Source organism: Polyodon spathula, unplaced genomic scaffold, assembly GCF_017654505.1.
Source record: "Polyodon spathula isolate WHYD16114869_AA unplaced genomic scaffold, ASM1765450v1 scaffolds_2384, whole genome shotgun sequence".
Lineage (NCBI taxonomy): Eukaryota > Metazoa > Chordata > Actinopteri > Acipenseriformes > Polyodontidae > Polyodon > Polyodon spathula.
Window position 1 is genome coordinate 1 of NW_024473857.1, and position 20000 is coordinate 20000.

Genomic DNA, 20000 nt, shown 5'->3' on the forward strand with positions numbered 1-20000 from the left:
ATTTCTTAATGACATTAGAAAATGGCACTGTAATACGCTGTTATTTCCTCCAATTACACTGAAGAAAAGAGTGTGCTCTGTTTCTAGTTCAAGATATTAATACAAAAAGAAGCCTTCTCTTGCCGAAACCCAGGATGGAACCAGGGACCTTTAACTCTTCAGTCTAACACTCTCCCAACTGAGCTATTTCAGCTTGACAGTGATGCAACCCTGTATATAATGAGAAACATTCAACAGCACGGAAACCCCATCATAAAATCTGATCCTTTTACAAATGTGTTTCGAGACCATTACGTTTTCTCCGAAATGCGCTTCTCAACAAATGGTTTTGCTTACTTTCATTTTTTATTCTTTCCACAGTAAGAGCAAAAGGCAAACATCCAGGAAATAGGTAAACACTGCTACCAGCTGCCTGAAAGTGCAGCGCTTGAACTGTCTCAACAAACGTTTAGCTCTAAAATGTGTGCATTGAAAGTCTATACCATCTTTCACACAAGCATCTGTGTTCCAATAGCGGTTAATCCACAGGGTGATCAATAAAGTGACTGCTGGCTTTGTTCACATATTATCAAGACGTTTCCAGGATTCACGCATATTCTGAACAAGCACACTAGAATATGGTAGTGAAAGGAAAGTGAAATAACAGGTTGATTGGCTCTGGTCTTAAAGTGGCATTAATAAAAACATAATTATGTAAGATTGCAAATACACAGCATATTTAAATCTTCCCACATTAATTTAAAATACTTACTGACAGGTAAGGCCCTTTCCCAATGTAACACTCTTTAGTACTATCAAAAGTGCTGGTTGTGTCAACCCTCTTGGCCTAATGGATAATGCACTAGTCTCTTAAGCCAAGAATTGTGGATTCATGTCCCCTCTGGGGTGAAAAGTTGTAGAAAAAGGAACATAAGTATCTCTTTTTTTTCCAGGCATGTGATATTTTGCAGATTTTGTTATCTGCGACTTTGTTTTATTGTATGGGCGTTTTGAAAAGATCAGTGAAATAGCTCCGTACTTTCAAATAAAAAATGTATTCATGATGATGAACGTTGACAGAAAGGATATTGTATTTACATTTCCCACATGTGATTGCTTATGTATGGGCGTTTTGAAAAGATCATGGATGAAATAGCCTCCCGCCTTCGTTCAAATAAAAAATGTATTCATGAGGATGAACGCTTTGCCAGAAAGGATAGTCCGTGTGTACATTTTCCACACTGTGATATTTGAGCAACAAAGGCCATGTGAGTGGCCGGTTAGCTCAGTTGGTTAGAGCGTGATATTAATAATGCCCAGGTCGTGGGTGTGATCCTCATACAGGCCGTGACTTCTCTTCTTTAAATAAACCACAACATTTGTAATGGTGCCAAAATTAATTTACTTTAAAAAAATGAAACAAAGCGATATGAAGTACAACCAGTAATATCTCCAAACTCCTGAACTTTAAACATGTATTAATAACGAGCACACCAATGTATTTCTAGTCCATTGCCTTAACCACTCGGCCATGACTACATGCTTTCACAGTTGTGCTTGAAAACATCCATATTATTGTCAAAAGAAACAAACCACACCTGCAGTTATGGAGGATAATTTGTGCCAAAATTAAATAAATAAATATACTATATATTATACTATATATTAACCTATATATATATATATCTATATATATATATATTAAATATATAATATATATATATATCTATATATATTATATATATGATTATTTTCGTATTATTGTATTTCGGTGTTTTATTTCTTATATTCAGTGACAGTTCCCAAGACCCGTTTTGTCAAGTTGTTGTTTTTCTTAACAGTTTGGACCATGGAGCCAAACCAAATAAAAAATTTTTAACCAACCCGCTAATCGCAAATTACAAACCTGATACTGATGGTGACTGTTTTGCTTGCCAGTGTTTCTACCCCAAATGGAGCCAGCCATCAATATTGGGTATATAATTTACTGCGGTAAAGTTAGCTTAACGTTCTATATTCGTTTGATATTTGACTCACACTAACCCGACATGAATGAAAGTGGCTTTATCTCCCCAAGCACAGCAGCTACAGTGCTCAAACCAACTTTAGTTTAAAGGAGACCAGTTGTGAATTGTTTCACAGCCCATGTTTTACATGCGAATCCTAAGAATAATTTGTTAAAAACAGTAACATACCACATATATGTCCTGGCATCAATGAAAAAGGCTTTATATCCCTAACCACAGCAGTTAGAGCATTCAAAGCAACTTTAATTGAAAAAGAGGACAAGTGTGAATCGTTTTACAGTCTGTTTTACATGTGAATCCTAAGAATAATTTGTGATTTTGAAGAATGAGGGATTTTTAAGCCTTGACACAATTGAGACATGGATTGTGTATGTGTGCCATTCAGAGGGTAAATGGGCAAGAGATTTAAGTGCCTTTGAACGGAGTACGGTAGTAGGTGCCAGGTGCGCCAGTTTGAGTGTGTCAAGAACTGCAACGCTGCTGGGTTTTTCATGCTCAACAGTTTCCCATGTGTATCAAGGATGGTCCACCACCCAAAGGACATCCAGCCAACGGCAAGCCAGTGGTCGAAAACAGCTCATTGATGAAAGAGGCCAAAGGAGGCTGACAAGAATTGTGAGGAGCAACAGACGGGTTACAGTTAGTCAACTGACAGTCCAGTACATCATTGGTGCTGAAAGACCCATAATAGAATGCACAACTCGTCATACCTTGACACGAATGGGGTATGGCAGCCGACGACCTAACAGAGTTCCACTTCTTTCAGCAAAACACAAAAAACTGTGGTTGCAATGGGCTAAGGAACGAAAACACTGGAGACTGGAGGATTGGAAAAACATTGCCTGGTCTGATGAATCCCGGTTCCTGCAGTTTCACACTGATGGGAGGACTAGGGTATGGAGAAAACCACACAAGTACATGTGTGCATCCATCATGCCGCGTGTCAACATTGCAGTATGGTGGTGGTGGTGTGGGTTGTGTTTTCTTGGCACATATTGGGCCCCTTGATAAAAGTTGAGCAACATTTGAATGCCGCAGGATATCTGCACATCATTGCCAATCAGGTGCATTCCTTGTTGGCAGCAGTGTATTCATCTGCTAATGGATTATTTCAGCAGGATAATGCCCCATGCCACAAGGCTAGGATTGTGCAGGAATGGTTCCACGAACATGACAGTGGATTCAGCTTACTGCAGTGGCCTGCCCAGTCACCAGATCTCAATCCAGTTGAGCATCTGTGGGATGAGATGGAACGAGCTATCCAGAGTAGAGATCCACTACCAACCAACTTGACACAACTGTGGGAAGCATTTGAGTCAACATGGGCCAGTATCCCTGTGGAACGCTTTCGACACCTTGTAGAGTCCATGCCCTGATGAATTGAGGCTGTTCTGAGGGCAAAAGCGGGAGCAACTCAGTATTAGGAAGGTGTTCCTAATGTTTTGTACACTCAGTGTATATATAAACTACAGCAACGACCAAAATATCAACATGTTTTTATTATGCAGGCTACTTCAAGAAGGGCATTCACTTTCCTTTATTCATAGTAAGTAGGCTGCGTTTCTTTTTTATCAGCCAGTATCCAAATACGTTTTCTTTCTCTTAAATCCAAAGCTACAGCATTTCCTTTTGAATTCAACTTCACTTTATACTGTTTGCTGTTGTTTTAATAACAGTAAGTGCTTTCAAGTGGGGCAACATTAGACAAAATGAACTTTCAAAAGAGAAGGCTGATCCAAAAATGTTTCAGAGTCACAAGGATTATTTTATCAAAAGCACTAACTAGTTTACTGCATTAGTACATGATTTTTGTTGGGGTACATCTTGGTTGATTTTTCCTTCAATTTACCAATAATGTTTTATATAAATGGCTGGTGGTGGTGGTGTGATGATGTGGGGTGTATTTTCATGGCACACATTGGGCCACTTATAAAACTGGAGCAACGTTTGAATGCCACAGGATATCTGAACATCATTGCCAATCATTTGATGTCTATCAAGTACCGGACACTTGTTTTCAATATCTATTAACTATTAATAACTATTAACACTTGTATAGACATTGGAGCCCCGTGTGTGAGACTGCTGGCTGGTACTCGACACTTTCTTTTGTTTAGTGATGCGGAAGGTGATTACATTGTTTGCTGCTAGGAAAGGGGCGTGGCAGCAAACAGGCCAGTTTTTGGCATTCTGTAAAACAATCTTATTATTTATTTACTTCTTAGCAGATCCTCTTATCCAGGGCGACTTGCAATTGTTACAAGTGATCACAGTACAAAGTATCGCATTATAAAATATCACATTACAGAATATCATAATACAGGTAAGAGCAGTTCTGTAAGTACAATAAGATCAAATTTAAGAGCAAGATAAAGAATACAGTAGACTATAAGTAAGAGCGAGTTTGACTAAGAGCAGTTCAAATGTACAGTACATATTTATGTGGCAGAGTGGCAAACATTGTTGCAGCAGCAAATGTCATCCAAAATGATCTAGACAAGATTCAGAACTGGGCAGACACATGGCAAATGACATTTAATAGAGAAAAGTGTAAGGTACTGCATGCAGGAAATAAAAATGTGCATTATAAATATCATATGGGAGATACTGAAATTAAAGAAGAAATCTATGAAAAAGACCTAGGAGTTTATGTTGACTCAGAAATGTCTTCATCTAGACAATGTGGGGAAGCTATAAAAAAAAGCCAACAAGATGCTTGGATACATGGGCCTGGTTTCTTTTTTCAGGTTGAAAAAGCCCCCCGGGTCGACACTGTCAATACCTTTCAGAACTGTGAATGCTTGAATCAGGTCGTCGCATCATCTTCTTTGTTCAAGACTGAACAGATTCAATTCTTTTAGCCTGTCTGCATATGACATGCCTTTTAAACCCAGAATAATTCTGGTCGCTCTTCTTTGCACTCTTTCTAGAGCAGCAATATCCTTTTTGTAGCGAGGTGACCAGAACTGAACACAGTATTCAAGATGAGATCTTGCTAATGCATTGTACAGTTTTAACATTACTTCCCTTGATTTAAATTCAACACTTTTCATAATGTATCCGAGCATCTTGTTGGCCTTTTTTATAGCTTCCCCACATTGTCTAGATGATTGCTCCAGATCTTTATCATAGATTCCTTCTTCAATCTCAGTATTTCCCAAATGATATTTATAATGCACATTTGTATTGCCTGCGTGCAGTACCTTACACTTTTCTCTATTAAATGTCATTTGCCATGTGTCTGCCCAGTTCTGAATCTTGTCTAGATCATTTTGAATGACCTTTGCTGCTGCAACAGTGTTTGCTACCCTTTCTACTGTTTGTGTCGTCTGCAAATTTAACAAGTTTGCTTACTATACCAGAATCTAAATCATTAATGTAGATTAGGAATAGCAGAGGACCTAATACTGATCCCTGTGGTACTCCAGTGGTTACCTCGCTCTATGTTGAGGCTTTTCCTCTAATCAGTACTTTGTTTTCTACATGTTAACCACTCCCTAATCCATGTGCATGCAAGAGAATGTTGAACATGTTGAGACGAGACAGGACATAAGAACATAAGAAGAACATAAGAAAGTTTACAAACGAGAGGAGGCCATTCGGCCCATCTTGCTCGTTTGGTTGTTATTAGCTAATTGATCCCAAAATCTCATCAAGCAGCTTCTTGAAGGATCCCAGGGTGTCAGCTTCAACAACATTACTGGGGAGTTGATTCCAGACCCTCACAATTCTCTGTGTAAAAAAGTGTCTCCTATTTTCTGTTCTGAATGCCCCTTTTTCTAAACTCCATTTGTGACCCCTGGTCCTTGTTTCTTTTTTCAGGCTGAAAAAGTCCCTTGGGTCGACACTGTCAATACCTTTTAGAATTTTGAATGCTTGAATTAGGTCGCCACGTAGTCTTCTTTGCTCAAGACTGAACAGATTCAATTCTTTTAGCCTGTCTGCATATGACATGCCTTTTAAGCCCGGAATAATTCTGGTCGCTCTTCTTTGCACTCTTTCTAGAGCAGCAATATCTTTTTTATAGCGAGGTGACCAGAACTGAACACAATATTCAAGATGAGGTCTTACTAGTGCATTGTACAGTTTTAACATTACTTCCCTTGATTTAAATTCAACACTTTTCACAATGTATCCGAGCATCTTGTTAGCCTTTTTTATAGCTTCCCCACATTGTCTAGATGAAGACATTTCTGAGTCAACAAAAACTCCTAGGTCTTTTTCATAGATTCCTTCTCCAATTTCAGTATCTCCCATATGATATTTATAATGTACATTTTTATTTCCTGCGTGCAGTACCTTACACTTTTCTCTATTAAATGTCATTTGCCATGTGTCTGCCCAGTTCTGAATCTTGTCTAGATCATTTTGAATGACCTTTGCTGCTGCAACAGTGTTTGCCACTCCTCCTACTTTTGTGTCGTCTGCAAATTTAACAAGTTTGCTTACTATACCAGAATCTAAATCATTAATGTAGATTAGGAATAGCAGAGGACGAGCAGGGACAGCCTCTTGGAAGAGATGAGTAGGGAGGGGGTCCAGAGCACACAAGGTGGGTTTATGACTCTGGAGCAGGGAGCACAGATAAGAGTACAAGAGGAGCGAGAAGGAGGGGAGATTACTATGGGTTGCACATGGTGATGGGGAGGGAGTGAGCAGAGGACAAACGTAATGGACAATACCAAATAACAGAACATCACAGGGATGGCGTCTCTGTCGTACACACACCACTCACTCAGTGGGTGGGGAAGGAGGCAAGGCATTGAACAGTTTGCTGATGTCTGTCATTTTGGAGGCAAAGACGGCAAAGTCATCAGCCGAGATAGTGGAATGTGGAAAAGGTGGGGGAGGGCTAAGGAGGGAGGAGAAGGTAGAGCAGAGTTTACAGGTTTGTTAGTAGAAGACTGAATGATAGAGGGAAAGTAGGAGGGTTGGGCAGAGGTGAGTGAACAGGAGGAGGAGAGGAGCGAGTGATAGAGATCAAAGGCAGCAGAGATTGTACTAATTAAGCAATATTGCCCATCACTGAAGGCTCTACTGTGATAACCACGATGGGAGTTATGTGTCCCAAGCCAGAAGGCTGATGGTTTGGAATCATTTTCTCATACAGCTGTGTGTCACTGTTCCTGCTGTTATGACCATTCTCAGCATCCCATTTGGTTACCGTAGTTGGAAGGTTTTTGTGCCCTGCCAGAATTGTATTGTTCCAAACATCGGCAAATGTAAGTGGTAACTTATTCCTGAAGAAGAGATTTTGAAAGCTAATGATTTTATATCATAACTTTGATCCTGACATTTCTAAAATGTTTTTAGAAAAAGAGAAACTCTGAAAAAGAAGATCAGAATGGATTGAATTCATGTTATCTGTCAACACTTTACAATGAAACTCTGAAAAAGAAGATCAGAATGGATTGAATTCATATTATCTGTCAACACTTTACAATGAAACTCTGAAAAAGAAGATCTGAAAAAGAAGATCAGAATGGATTGAATTCATGTTATCTGTCAACACTTTACAATGAAACTCTGAAAAAGAAGATCAGAATGGATTGAATTCATGTTATCTGTCAACACTTTACAATGAAACTCTGAAAAAGAAGATCAGAATGGATTGAATTCATGTTAGCTGTCAACACTTTACAATGAAACTCTGAAAAAGAAGATCAGAATGGATTGAATTCATGTTATCTGTCAACACTTTACAATGAAACTCTGAAAAAGAAGATCAGAATGGATTGAATTCATGTTATCTGTCAACACTTTACAATGAAACTCTGAAAAAGAAGATCAGAATGGACTGAATTCATATTAGCTGTCAACACTTTACAATGAAACTCTGAAAAAGAAGATCAGAATGGATTGAATTCATGTTATCTGTCAACACTTTACAATGAAACTGAAAAAGAACAGAAACATAGATTTCCTAATTCAGTGCCCAGCACCGAGCACAAGAAAGAGTTCATTAAACTTTAGACTTTGCAATCTTAACTTATCAAAAAGGCAGCCAAGCCCTTTCACTGTGCCAAAGTCTGCTCAGTAGAGTGCAGCTCAGAGCAGGCAGCGTGAGAGACTTCCGCACTTTGAAACGCACGGTTACTTACTGCAGTTACTTACATTGCATGTTAACCTGGGATATATAGCTAAAAGAGTCAGTGTCACATCTGTCTAACTTATAACAATACCTGTGAGATGTATCGAGCCCTGCTGCGTTGTGTTCTCTCATCTCGGATCATTGAAAGAACTTCCAGTCATTTTTGGGATTGTTATATCGTACCAAACTGACACGAAACAGTGCTGCTGTGGATGAACCACGGAGCTGGTTTATCATGTAACATCGGGGATGGCGTCTCTGTCGTACACACACCACTCACTCAGTTACGGCATCACGTATCCTGGCAACAGCAAGCACGACACAACCCTCCACAGTAATGTAACTTAGCAACCACAACAGCATTGCTTGCATTGCAAACGTAATGGACAATACCAAATAACAGAACATCACAGGGATAAGGAACGGTTTCGGGCAACTCCAGTCTATCGCAAAGTTTGGTTTCGAAGTATACATTCTACCCATCCTGGAATTAGCGTCTTCATTCTTTCTGGTCAGGTAGCATCACGGTGCACCCCAGTGAAAGTCACCTGTTCTCACTCGAGAGATCCCCTGAGCTAAATTACAAAGTCCTGCTGGCATGAGCTGTCCCCTGGAATGCGATCGATGAATGAAACACAAAACACAATAAATAGCCGATCCGTTTAGACATGTTTTATTATTGTATTTTTAAACTACATTAAAACATACATTTGCATTATATAGCTGTCCTTTTGACTAGTTTATGTGTAGACTAGACATTTTACAGGACTGTGCAATGCAAGGTTTGTGTCCGGCCTGTTTAGCAGGTTCTATAGATTGATACTGGATCCAGCTGCAGTATTGTTTGAACCCGTCTGAAGGAGAAGAGTGCTCAGAGTTTGTTTCTTTTTTTGCCTTCATATTCCTGGGTGCTGAATTTGGTACTGCACTTTAGGATGTGTTTAGGAGATTACCAGGGGCTAGGAAAACGCTCCTAATTAATCATTTAAGTAACAATAATACATGACAATTAATATTCATAACAAGTGTGATTGAAATAAGATTACACAACATTTGATTGTCATTGTCGCTAGCTGACCTGCATGTTGTTCTCCTCAGTATCTGAATAACAAGTTACCTGATTGATGGTAAACCTTGACTCCTGCAGTCTTTAATGTGGCAGATCTGCTGCTGCTGTTGAAAACATGTCAGCATTGTTTTTCAGTAGTGCTCCGAGTTTGTATTGAAAATGTATGAAAGGATTGCTCAGATGCCACCGTGCAGGAAAAACAAGAAAATGGCCAAACGCAGTGGGAACCCCCTTTTCAAGTAAGATACAACTGTTCCTAATGTAACAAGGATGCATGTACAGCAGTATGAAGGTTAAACTATGATACTGGCTCTTTAAATGAAGGGGCATTTTCAACAGAACTGAACAAGGGGAGACGAGAATCCAGCCCTTTTCAATCACATGGTTTGAATGGAATGAGGAAGGCTCGCTGTCAGAGAGAAATGCAACACTGCAGCAACAGAACCCGGAACCTCTCAGAATGATGCAAACAACATGAAACAGTACCTCTAAACCAGAGAGGAACGACATTCACAGGTCTTACTAACTGACTGTATTGTGTCAGAGACTGAGAGCCAGGGACAGAGCAGATAAGCCACCTCAGATTGAGCGAGCTGCTAGATAGAGACCAGGCCAGGACCGAGAAAACCAGGTATTATCACCGAGAGCCGTAACTAGGCATGTTAACACCCAGAGCAGGCAATCATTTGTGCCCCCTGCCTCCTCCAGTTTTTGTTCTTTTTTTCTCTCTGTGACAGGGCTAGGATCCCTGCACATGAAAAGGGGGCAGAGCAAAGCCCTGCCATAGAAATGCATGTCTTTTGTTTTGTGTTCTGTTGTTTGTGGTTATTTTAGAACGGGGAAGCCCTCCGCCCCGGTGTGTAGTTTTGTATTTGTGTTTTATGATTTTGTTCTGTAGTTATAAAAATGACGGTGAAGTAGTATTTGTTGTATTTGTTTTAAAATACCTCGTGGGAACGTGTGGCTGTGGGCTAGTCATGGTTAGTCTCACATATAATTAACAAACTCGTGCAGATTGTGGCCGAGGGGTAATAGGATAATAGCTCATTAAACCCCTCGGCCACAGTATAAAAGCCTGCAGCTCTCCACATTCCTGGTGGAGATTAGGTGGGTGTTGAGAGCGAGGAAGAGAGGAATGGAATGGAATGGAATGGAATATAACATAACCTTTTTATTTGCTCTGTGTTTTTTTAATAAGCACGGTGCCCAGCGTCTTTACTGCCTGCGTGTTTCTGGCCCTGCACTCTGGCCTGATGACACCCTCAGCCATTCCTGTCACAATCTCTTTCTTTCTATCTGGTAGTTAGGTGTTAGGATGCTATATTTGCTTGTGTTTTTAGTTTTGATTATTGTAATTTCTGAATCCCTCCTTCAACATTTTTGAAGGGAACAAGATATGACTTAAAACGTAAAGGAACTTGTTAAAAGGTGTAACTGCAGGGTTCGATTTCCTGCTTTACAATTATATTCAATCTTTGCATTTTCAGTACCAATAAATGATAATGAATTTATTTTACATATCACAATTCTTTGTTAGTCAAAGCTGGGGTTCAGTTTTTGACTCCACAGTACCAACTAAGACAGAGTCTGATCAAACTGATAATAAGGAAGATTACATTGTGTTCTTTTTATAATCAAATTAAAATGTGAGCAGTAATGTCTGGCATGTGTGGAATTTTAGCAGTGTTGCTGGAAACGATGAATCTCCTGTATGGTTCTTTTCAACATTAACCCTTACAGAATCCTTTTATATCTCTATAGCTCCTCCGGTATAACTAGACTTGCTGCTTTCCGAATTTGGTACTGAATTTGGTACTACGCTTCAGGATATTTTTAGGAGGTACTGAATTTGGTGCTACAATATAGGATATTTTTAAAAGATTACTAGGGGTCATGAAAACACATCTAATAAATAATTGAAGGTGTTCCTCTGGAAGGTGTGTGTGATGTCAGACAGACAGCAGCCAGGAGTAGCCACTGCAGCAGCAAGCTCTGAGATACAAAAACGCAACCAATGCACGTGAATACATTGAGAACCACGCAACACAATGATCACGCGAGTGGCAATACATTTCACTCATGTTTCCACCCCTCACGGCTTTGCACCCGGGGTGGCTGCCCTGCTCTCCCCTTCCCTAGTTACAGCTCTGATATCACCTTCTGTTAATCAAGTAATATCATTGCCCATAAACCAGGTAATATCATCTTCCATAAACCAGGTAATATCACCTTCCATAAACCAGGTAATATCATCTTCCATAAACCAGGTAATATCACTGCCCATAAACCAGGTAATATCATCTTCCATAAACCAGGTAATATCACCTTCCATAAACCAGGTAATATCACTTAAACCAGGTCCATAAACCAGGTAATATCATATAAACAGGTAATATCACCTTCCATAAACCAGGTAATATCACTTCCATAAACCAGGTAATATCATCTTCCATAAACCAGGTAATATCACCTCCCATAAACTTCCATAAACCAGGTAATATCACTTCCATAAACCAGGTAATATCATCTTCCATAAACCAGGTAATATCACTGCCCATAAACCAGGTAATATCATCTTCCATAAACCAGGTAATATCACTGCCCATAAACCAGGTAATATCACTACTTAATATCCATAAACCAGGTAATATCATCTTCCATAAACCAGGTAATATCACTGCCCATAAACCAGGTAATATCACTGCCCATAAACCAGGTAATATCATCTTCCATAAACCAGGTAATATCACTACCCATAGACTTCCATAAACCAGGTAATATCACTGCCCATAAACCAGGTAATATCACTGCCCATAAACCAGGTAATATCACCTTCCATAAACCAGGTAATATCATCTTCCATAAACCAGGTAATATCACTGCCCATAAACCAGGTAATATCACCTTCCATAAACCAGGTAATATCACCTTCCATAAACCAGGTAATATCACCTTCCATAAACCAGGTAATATCACTGCTTCCATAAACCAGGTAATATCATCTTCCATAAACCAGGTAATATCATCTTCCATAAACCAGGTAATATCATCTTCCATAAACCAGGTAATATTATCTTCCATAAACCAGGTAATATCACTTCCATAAACCAGGTAATATCATCTTCCCATAAACCAGGTAATATCATCTTCCATAAACCAGGTAATATCAACTTCCATAAACCAGGTAATATCACCTCCCATAAACCAGGTAATATCACCTTCCATAAACCAGGTAATATCACTCTTCCATAAACCAGGTAATATCACTACCCATAAACCAGGTAATATCACCTTCCATAAACCAGGTAATATCACCTTCCCATAAACCAGGTAATATCACTGCCCATAAACCAGATAATATCATCTTCCATAAACCAGGTAATATCATCTTCCATAAACCAGGTAATATCACCTTCCATAAACCAGTAATATCATCTTCCATAAACCAGTTAATATCACTGCCCATAAACCAGGTAATATCATCCCATAAACCAGGTAATATCACCTTCCATAAACCAGGTAATATCATCTTCCATAAACCAGGTAATATCACTGCCCATAAACCAGGTAATATCACATAAACCAGGTAATATCACTTCCATAAACCAGGTAATATCCATAAACCAGGTAATATCATCTTCCATAAACCAGGTAATATCACTTCCATAAACCAGGTAATATCACTGCCCATAAACCAGGTAATATCACCTTCCATAAACCAGGTAATATCATCTTCCATAAACCAGGTAATATCACTGCCCATAAACCAGGTAATATCACTGCACATAAACCCTGATGCACGGGAAGCACACACCAGAGCCATCAAGAGAAAACGAGAATATGAAAAAGAGTTAGCCAGTCGGGAAATTGACCTCCTCGAATACTACGAAGAGCTAGGCAGGAGAGAAAGGGACATCCGAGGAATAATCGAAGAGGGGTTAGCCATCCAAGAGATGGACCTCAGAATCAGGGAGTGTGTCGGGGAGTTGGCAAAGAAACAGGAAATCGAATTGGGAACTCAGAAATGCCAGGAGAAGCTCACGAGGAGGCGGGAGCAGTGCCTCACCACACTGAGACAGTACAAGGAAGAGCTGGAGAACAGAGAAATGAAGGAATATGTATTTGGAGTTGAAGAAGCTCTTTATCAGGGAAGGGTTTCAGAAACCAGGATCCTGGAGTTTGCTGAATGGACAGAGTCGGTGCTGAAGGTAGTAGATAAAATATATTTTGAGATTAAATACTTTGCAAAACCCTATGGTAACGGTGTTTGGTACTGTGTGTAAGCTATCAACAGCTTAACAAGGTTAGCTGTCAGGAGAGAGTCATTGTGAGTAAGCAATGCTAATATTGCAACCCCATTTTACAATTAAAACAGTCATGCATGTGAGTTAATAATTTAATAATTTCGACTGAAATAGTGTTGAAATAGAGGAACATTCACAGGAGTGCTGTGGCTATTCCACAAATGAGGAGGAGTCTGGAAAACCCAGGGGAGCCCCCACAGGGTTGCGTACTTGGTGAAAAAACTACAGGAGCACTCTGACTGCCTTCAGAATGAAGAATCGTGATTATATTAAAAGTAGAAAGTATGGCAATCAAAATATAGTTAAACCCTACATTAAAGTAGACAATGTTTGATCTTTCTTTTTTAAATATGTAACCCTTTCATTTTCAATAAATGTTTCAAGCTGGTACGTTGTGTTTTCTCTATTATAAATTACTAATAGGAAATAAACACAATCCCTGATAAGCATCTGTTTAGGTTCCAGTGTATGTTGTGTACAAAAGGTTGAGGCAGGAAATGACGGGAAGTGGTGACTCAGACCAGAAGGAGGAAATTTCTCTCTCGCCTCTCGCTCTCCAGTTCTCCACTTCCGAACACCCACCCGAAGTGCAGAGAGCTGCAGGTATTTATACAGGTGACCATCTCCCGATTAGCAACAAATTAATCACTTCATTAATTCGGGAGATGGCCACGTTCTGCACGAGTTTTTGAATTGCTGGCAGAGACGAGTTTGCCAAACCTTGTCTCTGCCAGAATGTACACACATGCACGCACACACGCCATCTTTTTAAATAATGGAACAAATGAACAGTCATAATACAAATATAAAACAATAAACAAAACACACGGCGGTTAGCCGACATCTATCTACAAAATAAAACACAATAAACAAATACAATAAATAAGATAGGGACAGAGGGGGAGACCCCGTTCTAAAAATAAACAAACAAAATATATTTAAGCAGGGCTTTCCTACCACCCTGCTACATGTACATAAATGTTTTTAATAAATGTTTTGATTAAAGATGTAGCTGCTCTAGATAGTGCTGCTCTAGAAAGAGTGCAAAGAAGAGCGACCAGAATTATTCCTGGTTTAAAAGGCATGTCATATGCTGACAGGCTTAAATAAATGAATCTACTCAGTCTTGAACAAAGAAGACGACGCGGCAACCTGATTCAAGCATTCAAAATTCTAAAACAATGTCGACCCAAGGCACTTTTTCAACATGAAAAAAGAAACAAGGACCAGGGGTCACATGGAGATTAGATAAAGGGGCATTTAGAACAGAAAATAGAGGCGCAGAGAATTGTGGGAATCTGGAATCAACTCCCCAGTAATGTTGTTGAAGCTGATACCCTGGGATCCTTTAAGAAGCTGCTTCATGAGATTCTGGGATGGATAAGCCACTAACAACCAAACGAGCAAGATGGGCCGAATGGCCTCCTCTCGTTTGTAACCTTTCTTCTGTTCTTCTGTTGTGTTTTCACTGCTGTATGAAATCACCACGGTACACTGGCAGTTTGTGTAATTATTCTTATCATTCTTAGTGTTATGCTGGGGAGCGCAGTGGGTGAATGCACAAGCCTGGCTGAATCCCTGTGAAATCCATCAGTGGAAAGATTAAACGCAAACTCCTTATCAATTACTTATTCATTGTAAAACTCTATTTTAAAATCTGATCGAGATTTGTAAGTACATTAGCAGCGGGAGCCAAAGTATTTAGCTTTGTCTTGAATGATACAGAGTCTAAATGGTGCCAAAGAGGGCGTCGGCCTACTAAAATGTAAGCAAAATGGATTGTCAACAAGAGCTGCTTTTGTTGATGTAGATTTCTCAAAAGGCTACACTCTGGAAGCCTGTAAAAAAGACACTTTGGTCTTTAACACAAACCTGCTGTCTTACGTCAACGTTGGTCTGCTGTAACGAGTGCTAATCTTACCTAACGTCCTGTCAGCACTTAAAACATTACCACTGTCCCCTTTTAAAATAAATCCCAACCAAAACCTGAATTCAATTGAAGATTATGGCGCTTCTATAGTCTGGGTTGAATGCTTCTGTTTTATTTCTTAATTCTGTTGTCTATACGTCACAGGCTAGTTCTTACTCTCTGTTCAGAATGATAGTTTCAGTTTCCATTTATTGTTAACAGGATACCAGCCCTTATCTTTCTGTATAGCTTTATATAACCCCGCTCCACGTCAGCCTTGCTTTGAAGCGGTAGTCTGAAGTTCAGATAGGGCGCATTTAAACAGGCACTTTACTGCGAAAAAACAACAGAGGAGGAAGATCAAACGAACCACTCGAGTTCTATTTGCAAAAGGTAAAACTGCAGCAAAGTTCGTTATATGTTCTAAATATTCATTGCTGGTGGAACGTTATGTTTGTTGTGCAAAAGAAAAACACAGTAAATTAACACATTTTAGAAATTATATTTAATGTTTCTGTATTTCTCTGTGCACTGTAAATCAAATATTTAAGATTTAAACATACAATGTGTAGATTAGAAACAAATTTTAGTTTGAACTCGTTTTCTTTAGACTTTGATACTAGCACAGTTTAACGTGTATATAATAGTAAACGTGTTCATAAGCGGCTGTATAAAGTTTAGTTCTTGAAACGCCTTTTAATTCGATGATCTCAATCTGTAATTTGATATAAAACAATAAGACGCACACCGTATTAACTTATTTGAAATACACTTGCTCTGGAGATCACACACGTTATTTTAAAACAACACTTCAAATACTGTTTAATACCAATTGCAGCTGTAACTCTGATAAGCTGTAAATGAAAGACATGTATCTAAGGTAATGCCACAAGACTAGAGGGAGTATTTTATAAACCCTGTTTTGTCTGTCTTTGTGATAGCATTCTTAGGGTCTCATGCACTAAACGCTGGTAAATGACCTGGAATACTGTAAGAGAAACCCATATTGCGTGCAAAAATGAAGGTGTAACCGCTCTATTCACTAATATAATAATATGCACGAATGAGGCGTGCTAAATGATTCATTTGCCAGTCATCATAGCATGCGAAATGCTGCACGCGTTACACACCCTTTATTTTAAATAAATAAACAAATACGTTTGCTTCAATCTTGGGAGTTTAATTATTTCCGAGTGTACAACACTACAGTTCCCGTGCAGCAGTCTTTTGGTAAGTTGCATTTTCAGAATCATATCATTATGTACAATATTACATGTTAACATCGAATGTTAAAACACTGCCCTTAATCCACAAAACCAACCAAATCCATCCTATGTAGTCTATATTTGACATTTTATTTGTAGTGGTCTTTGGAACATGGTTTAACCTGGAATAAATGTAATGCAGTACCTGAAAGCAGATCCACCTGTTTATTATGTTTCCCACACATTCTGGTCTGCCCTGTTTGTATTGTGATTTAGACAGACACCACCTGGTCTCAATAAGCGGTACTCTTAACACACGCTGATATATGTATGACACCTGAAATGTATTTTTTTTTAAATATGAATGAAAAAAAATGAACCTGTATGTGTAAAATGAATTGCTGATGTTATAGGGGTGTTGTCATCACATTCTATTGTTGTGGTGACCACTGCATTCTAGTTGTGTGGGGAAACGTGTTTGACTTTTAAAAGGAAGGCATGATGCGATATCTGTGTCTGCACTGTAGCCTATAGGGAAAGCATTTCTGCACTGACAGTGTAAGCTGGGTCAGTAATGATCTAAAAAGAAACAGCAATAGAGAATCATACAGAACAAATATAAGCAGGTAAGACTTGAAGTATTAGGGAAGTGACATAAACAGATACAGGCTGATAGAGGACTAATTGCTTCATTGATGTAAAAACATGCCTTTTGACTAACAGGTGATTGCTTTGCTGTTACAGACTGAGAACAGAGCCAGCTGCAGGATCCAGCCATGTACCAGCTGCCAAAAACAAGGGCAAACACCTGGGAGTACGAACCTTCTTTCATGACAGGAGAGGAGGTGGAGTTTGAGGGAAGCAGGTAATCTCTCCTTCCATTCTTCATTATGAATCCCATGTGAAAACTCAATCAATCCCTGATCAGGATCTGTCAGGCTTCCCGTGCATCTTAGTCTGTTTATAGATGTTATCCGATGCACAGAGCATGACCTGGTTTATAAAGAAACAAACTCTTCTTTTATGTCTGATAGCTGTTCATAGGTTAATATGTGCCAGGTGTCTCTTATTATAACAGAAGTTATGTTGCACAGTCAGAGCCACCCAGCTTGCACAAGGATCCTGCATTATCAGATGTATTTTCAGGATCAGAGCCAGTGATCCACTCTTATCTCTCCTTCCATAGTTCATTTAGTCTTTATAGCAGGGAACAAAACAATAATCTCCACAAGTGGCCCCTGTAAACACTGCAGAGCTACACCCAGCCAGAGCCCTGCCACGCTTATGGGTAACTAGCAAACCGGGAGCTGCTTGGGTTAGTTCAAATCAAAGCTCTGATGAGCCAAGTCCGAGTCCTTGACTTGTTACACACAGAATCATTCGAATGGGAACTATGTCTGTATCTTTTAAAACCTGCATGTCTTCTAAAAGTAATTCAGAAGTTTGTTTCAAGCACGGAGGTACTTCAGCACAGCAATGCCTTGACATTTGTTTGATCTGTAGCCTGTACAGCAATGCCTTGACCTTTGTCTGATCTGTAGCCTTTACAGCAATGCCTTGACCTTTGTCTGATCTATAGCCTGTACAGCAATGCCTTGACCTTTGTCTGATCTGTAGCCTGTACAGCAATGCCTTGACCTTTGTCTGATCTATAGCCTGTACAGTAGTGCCTTGACCTTTGTCTGATCTATAGCCTGTATGCTATAGCCTATCACAGCTGGATTTCTATCAGAGCATCTTAGTGCTGGGAAATGACCTGGATTGTCTGGATTGCAGTGGCCCTGCACTTTGCTTGAGTTCTTCCAAAGGAAACAAATTGAGAAGAGCAGTAGTCTAAAAACAAATTATACATTGAATTGTTGTTCCTTTAACAAGAACTCCCAGAAACAACATTCCTTACAAATCTGAACACCCTTACAAATACACATTCAACACAATGTGCGTATCTTTCATGTAGGCAAATGTGAGATCTACAAAGTGATGGTAATACAAATTAGAATTAATATAATTATTTTGTTAGCTCCGAGTACATTATAGTCCCCCGTGAAAAGCACGGCAAATTGTTCCAAATTCTTCGGCAAGGGTCCATGAGTTCTGCTACAGAATTTCTTGAATTCTCCGGTAGCCTTTTGAAAGTTAAAACCAAATACAAGCTTAAATGCATTTAGGATAACCAATCAGAGTAGCTTTTGTCAACCTTTTAGGATTGGTTCATTCGATAAAGAGGATGAACCTAACTCCATCGGAATCTCTGATAGGTGGATTTCAAATAAGATGCAATTTTATGACCCCATAAACTACACTTCAATCAGCATTCTCACAAGCATTGTGGAAAGCATGTTTCATGTCTTTTTTTTTTCTAAGCCTGTTTTCAAAGTTTGTTACAGCACATGGGTTAGCATATAGCAGAATGAATACACAAAAACATTTATTGAAACTTTAATAACTTTTATTAATTCCAAAAACTAAATTGTGAGACCACTGTCAGCAGGTAGAAAAGTACGATACATTTCCTCAAATAGTGTTATTCTGAATAAAATTGACAAAGAAAAGTAAAAATACATTTTTTTTAAATGTTATGCAAAACAGTTTACCCCCGTCCTCATACAAGTGTCTCGCACTGTCCCGAGCACCATTGCTTGCTGTTTTATTTCCTAAGTAGCTTTTGCCTCCATACACATTCGCTCAACAAGTTTATCCATTTTAGCCCAGGATTTTAATATCCACAGCATGTCAGTGTCTAACTCTCTTTGTGTTTCCCTTTCACAGCACAGAGCAGAGCATTGAGGAGTTTGTCCAGCTGTTCAAATCCAAGAAGCCGTTGATAAAGAGACACCTCCGAGAACTCACAGAGATTGCAGATGGCTTGGATGAGGCCAGCATGAATGCAGCCGTTGCTAAGACTATAGGGAGCTTCGTAGGGGTGGCCGGGGGGATCATGACCCTAGCAGGGTTATTCCTGGACCCCGAGTCACCCACAGCCTGCAGTTTGCAAGACATTGGAGAGAAAGGGGTCGCCTTAGGACAGTTTGCCAAAACTGCCACTGATATAACCCAGGCCGTCAGTGAGAGAACACACAACCAAAGAGCAGATGAGATACTGTGGAAGGTAGAGGCTGCGATGTTAGAGCTGAGCAAATCGATCGACATCGCCTTTAAATCACTCCTGAAATTGAAAGAGTCTCGTCTCGAGGACAAGAGCAGTTTACTTTTACAGCTCTGCAGTAGCGTGGGTCCTATCATTAGTAGGTACATAGGGGCGACAGTGATGTGTGATGTGGGCTGTTCTTCTACAGCCCTGTCTGTGTGCGATGACAGGCTAGCTAGGGGGGTTCAAGTTGGACTCTGGGTGGCTAAAGATGTCTATGAGATGAGTTCGTATTATGAAGACATGCAGCAAGGCTGCAAAACTGAAA

At 39.5% G+C, this 20000-nt stretch overlaps 1 protein-coding gene across 2 annotated transcripts in view; it reads left to right on the forward strand.

The window, feature by feature from the left end:
* The first annotated feature begins 15637 nt into the window (after positions 1-15637).
* The window catches only part of LOC121310755, a 4681-nt gene continuing 318 nt past the window's right edge, over positions 15638-20000 (forward strand). Inside the window, exons 1-3 of one of the 2 annotated variants that reach the window (XM_041243691.1) lie at positions 15638-15772; positions 17329-17449; positions 19354-20000. The exon at positions 19354-20000 is cut by the window's right edge and continues 318 nt beyond it. In XM_041243691.1, coding sequence (XP_041099625.1) covers positions 17361-17449; positions 19354-20000 — 736 coding nt within the window. In that variant the 5' untranslated portion in view covers positions 15638-15772; positions 17329-17360. Of the gene's footprint in view, positions 15773-16476; positions 16610-17328; positions 17450-19353 lie in introns of those variants that run through there. The other variant, XM_041243692.1, reaches the window with a different exon arrangement.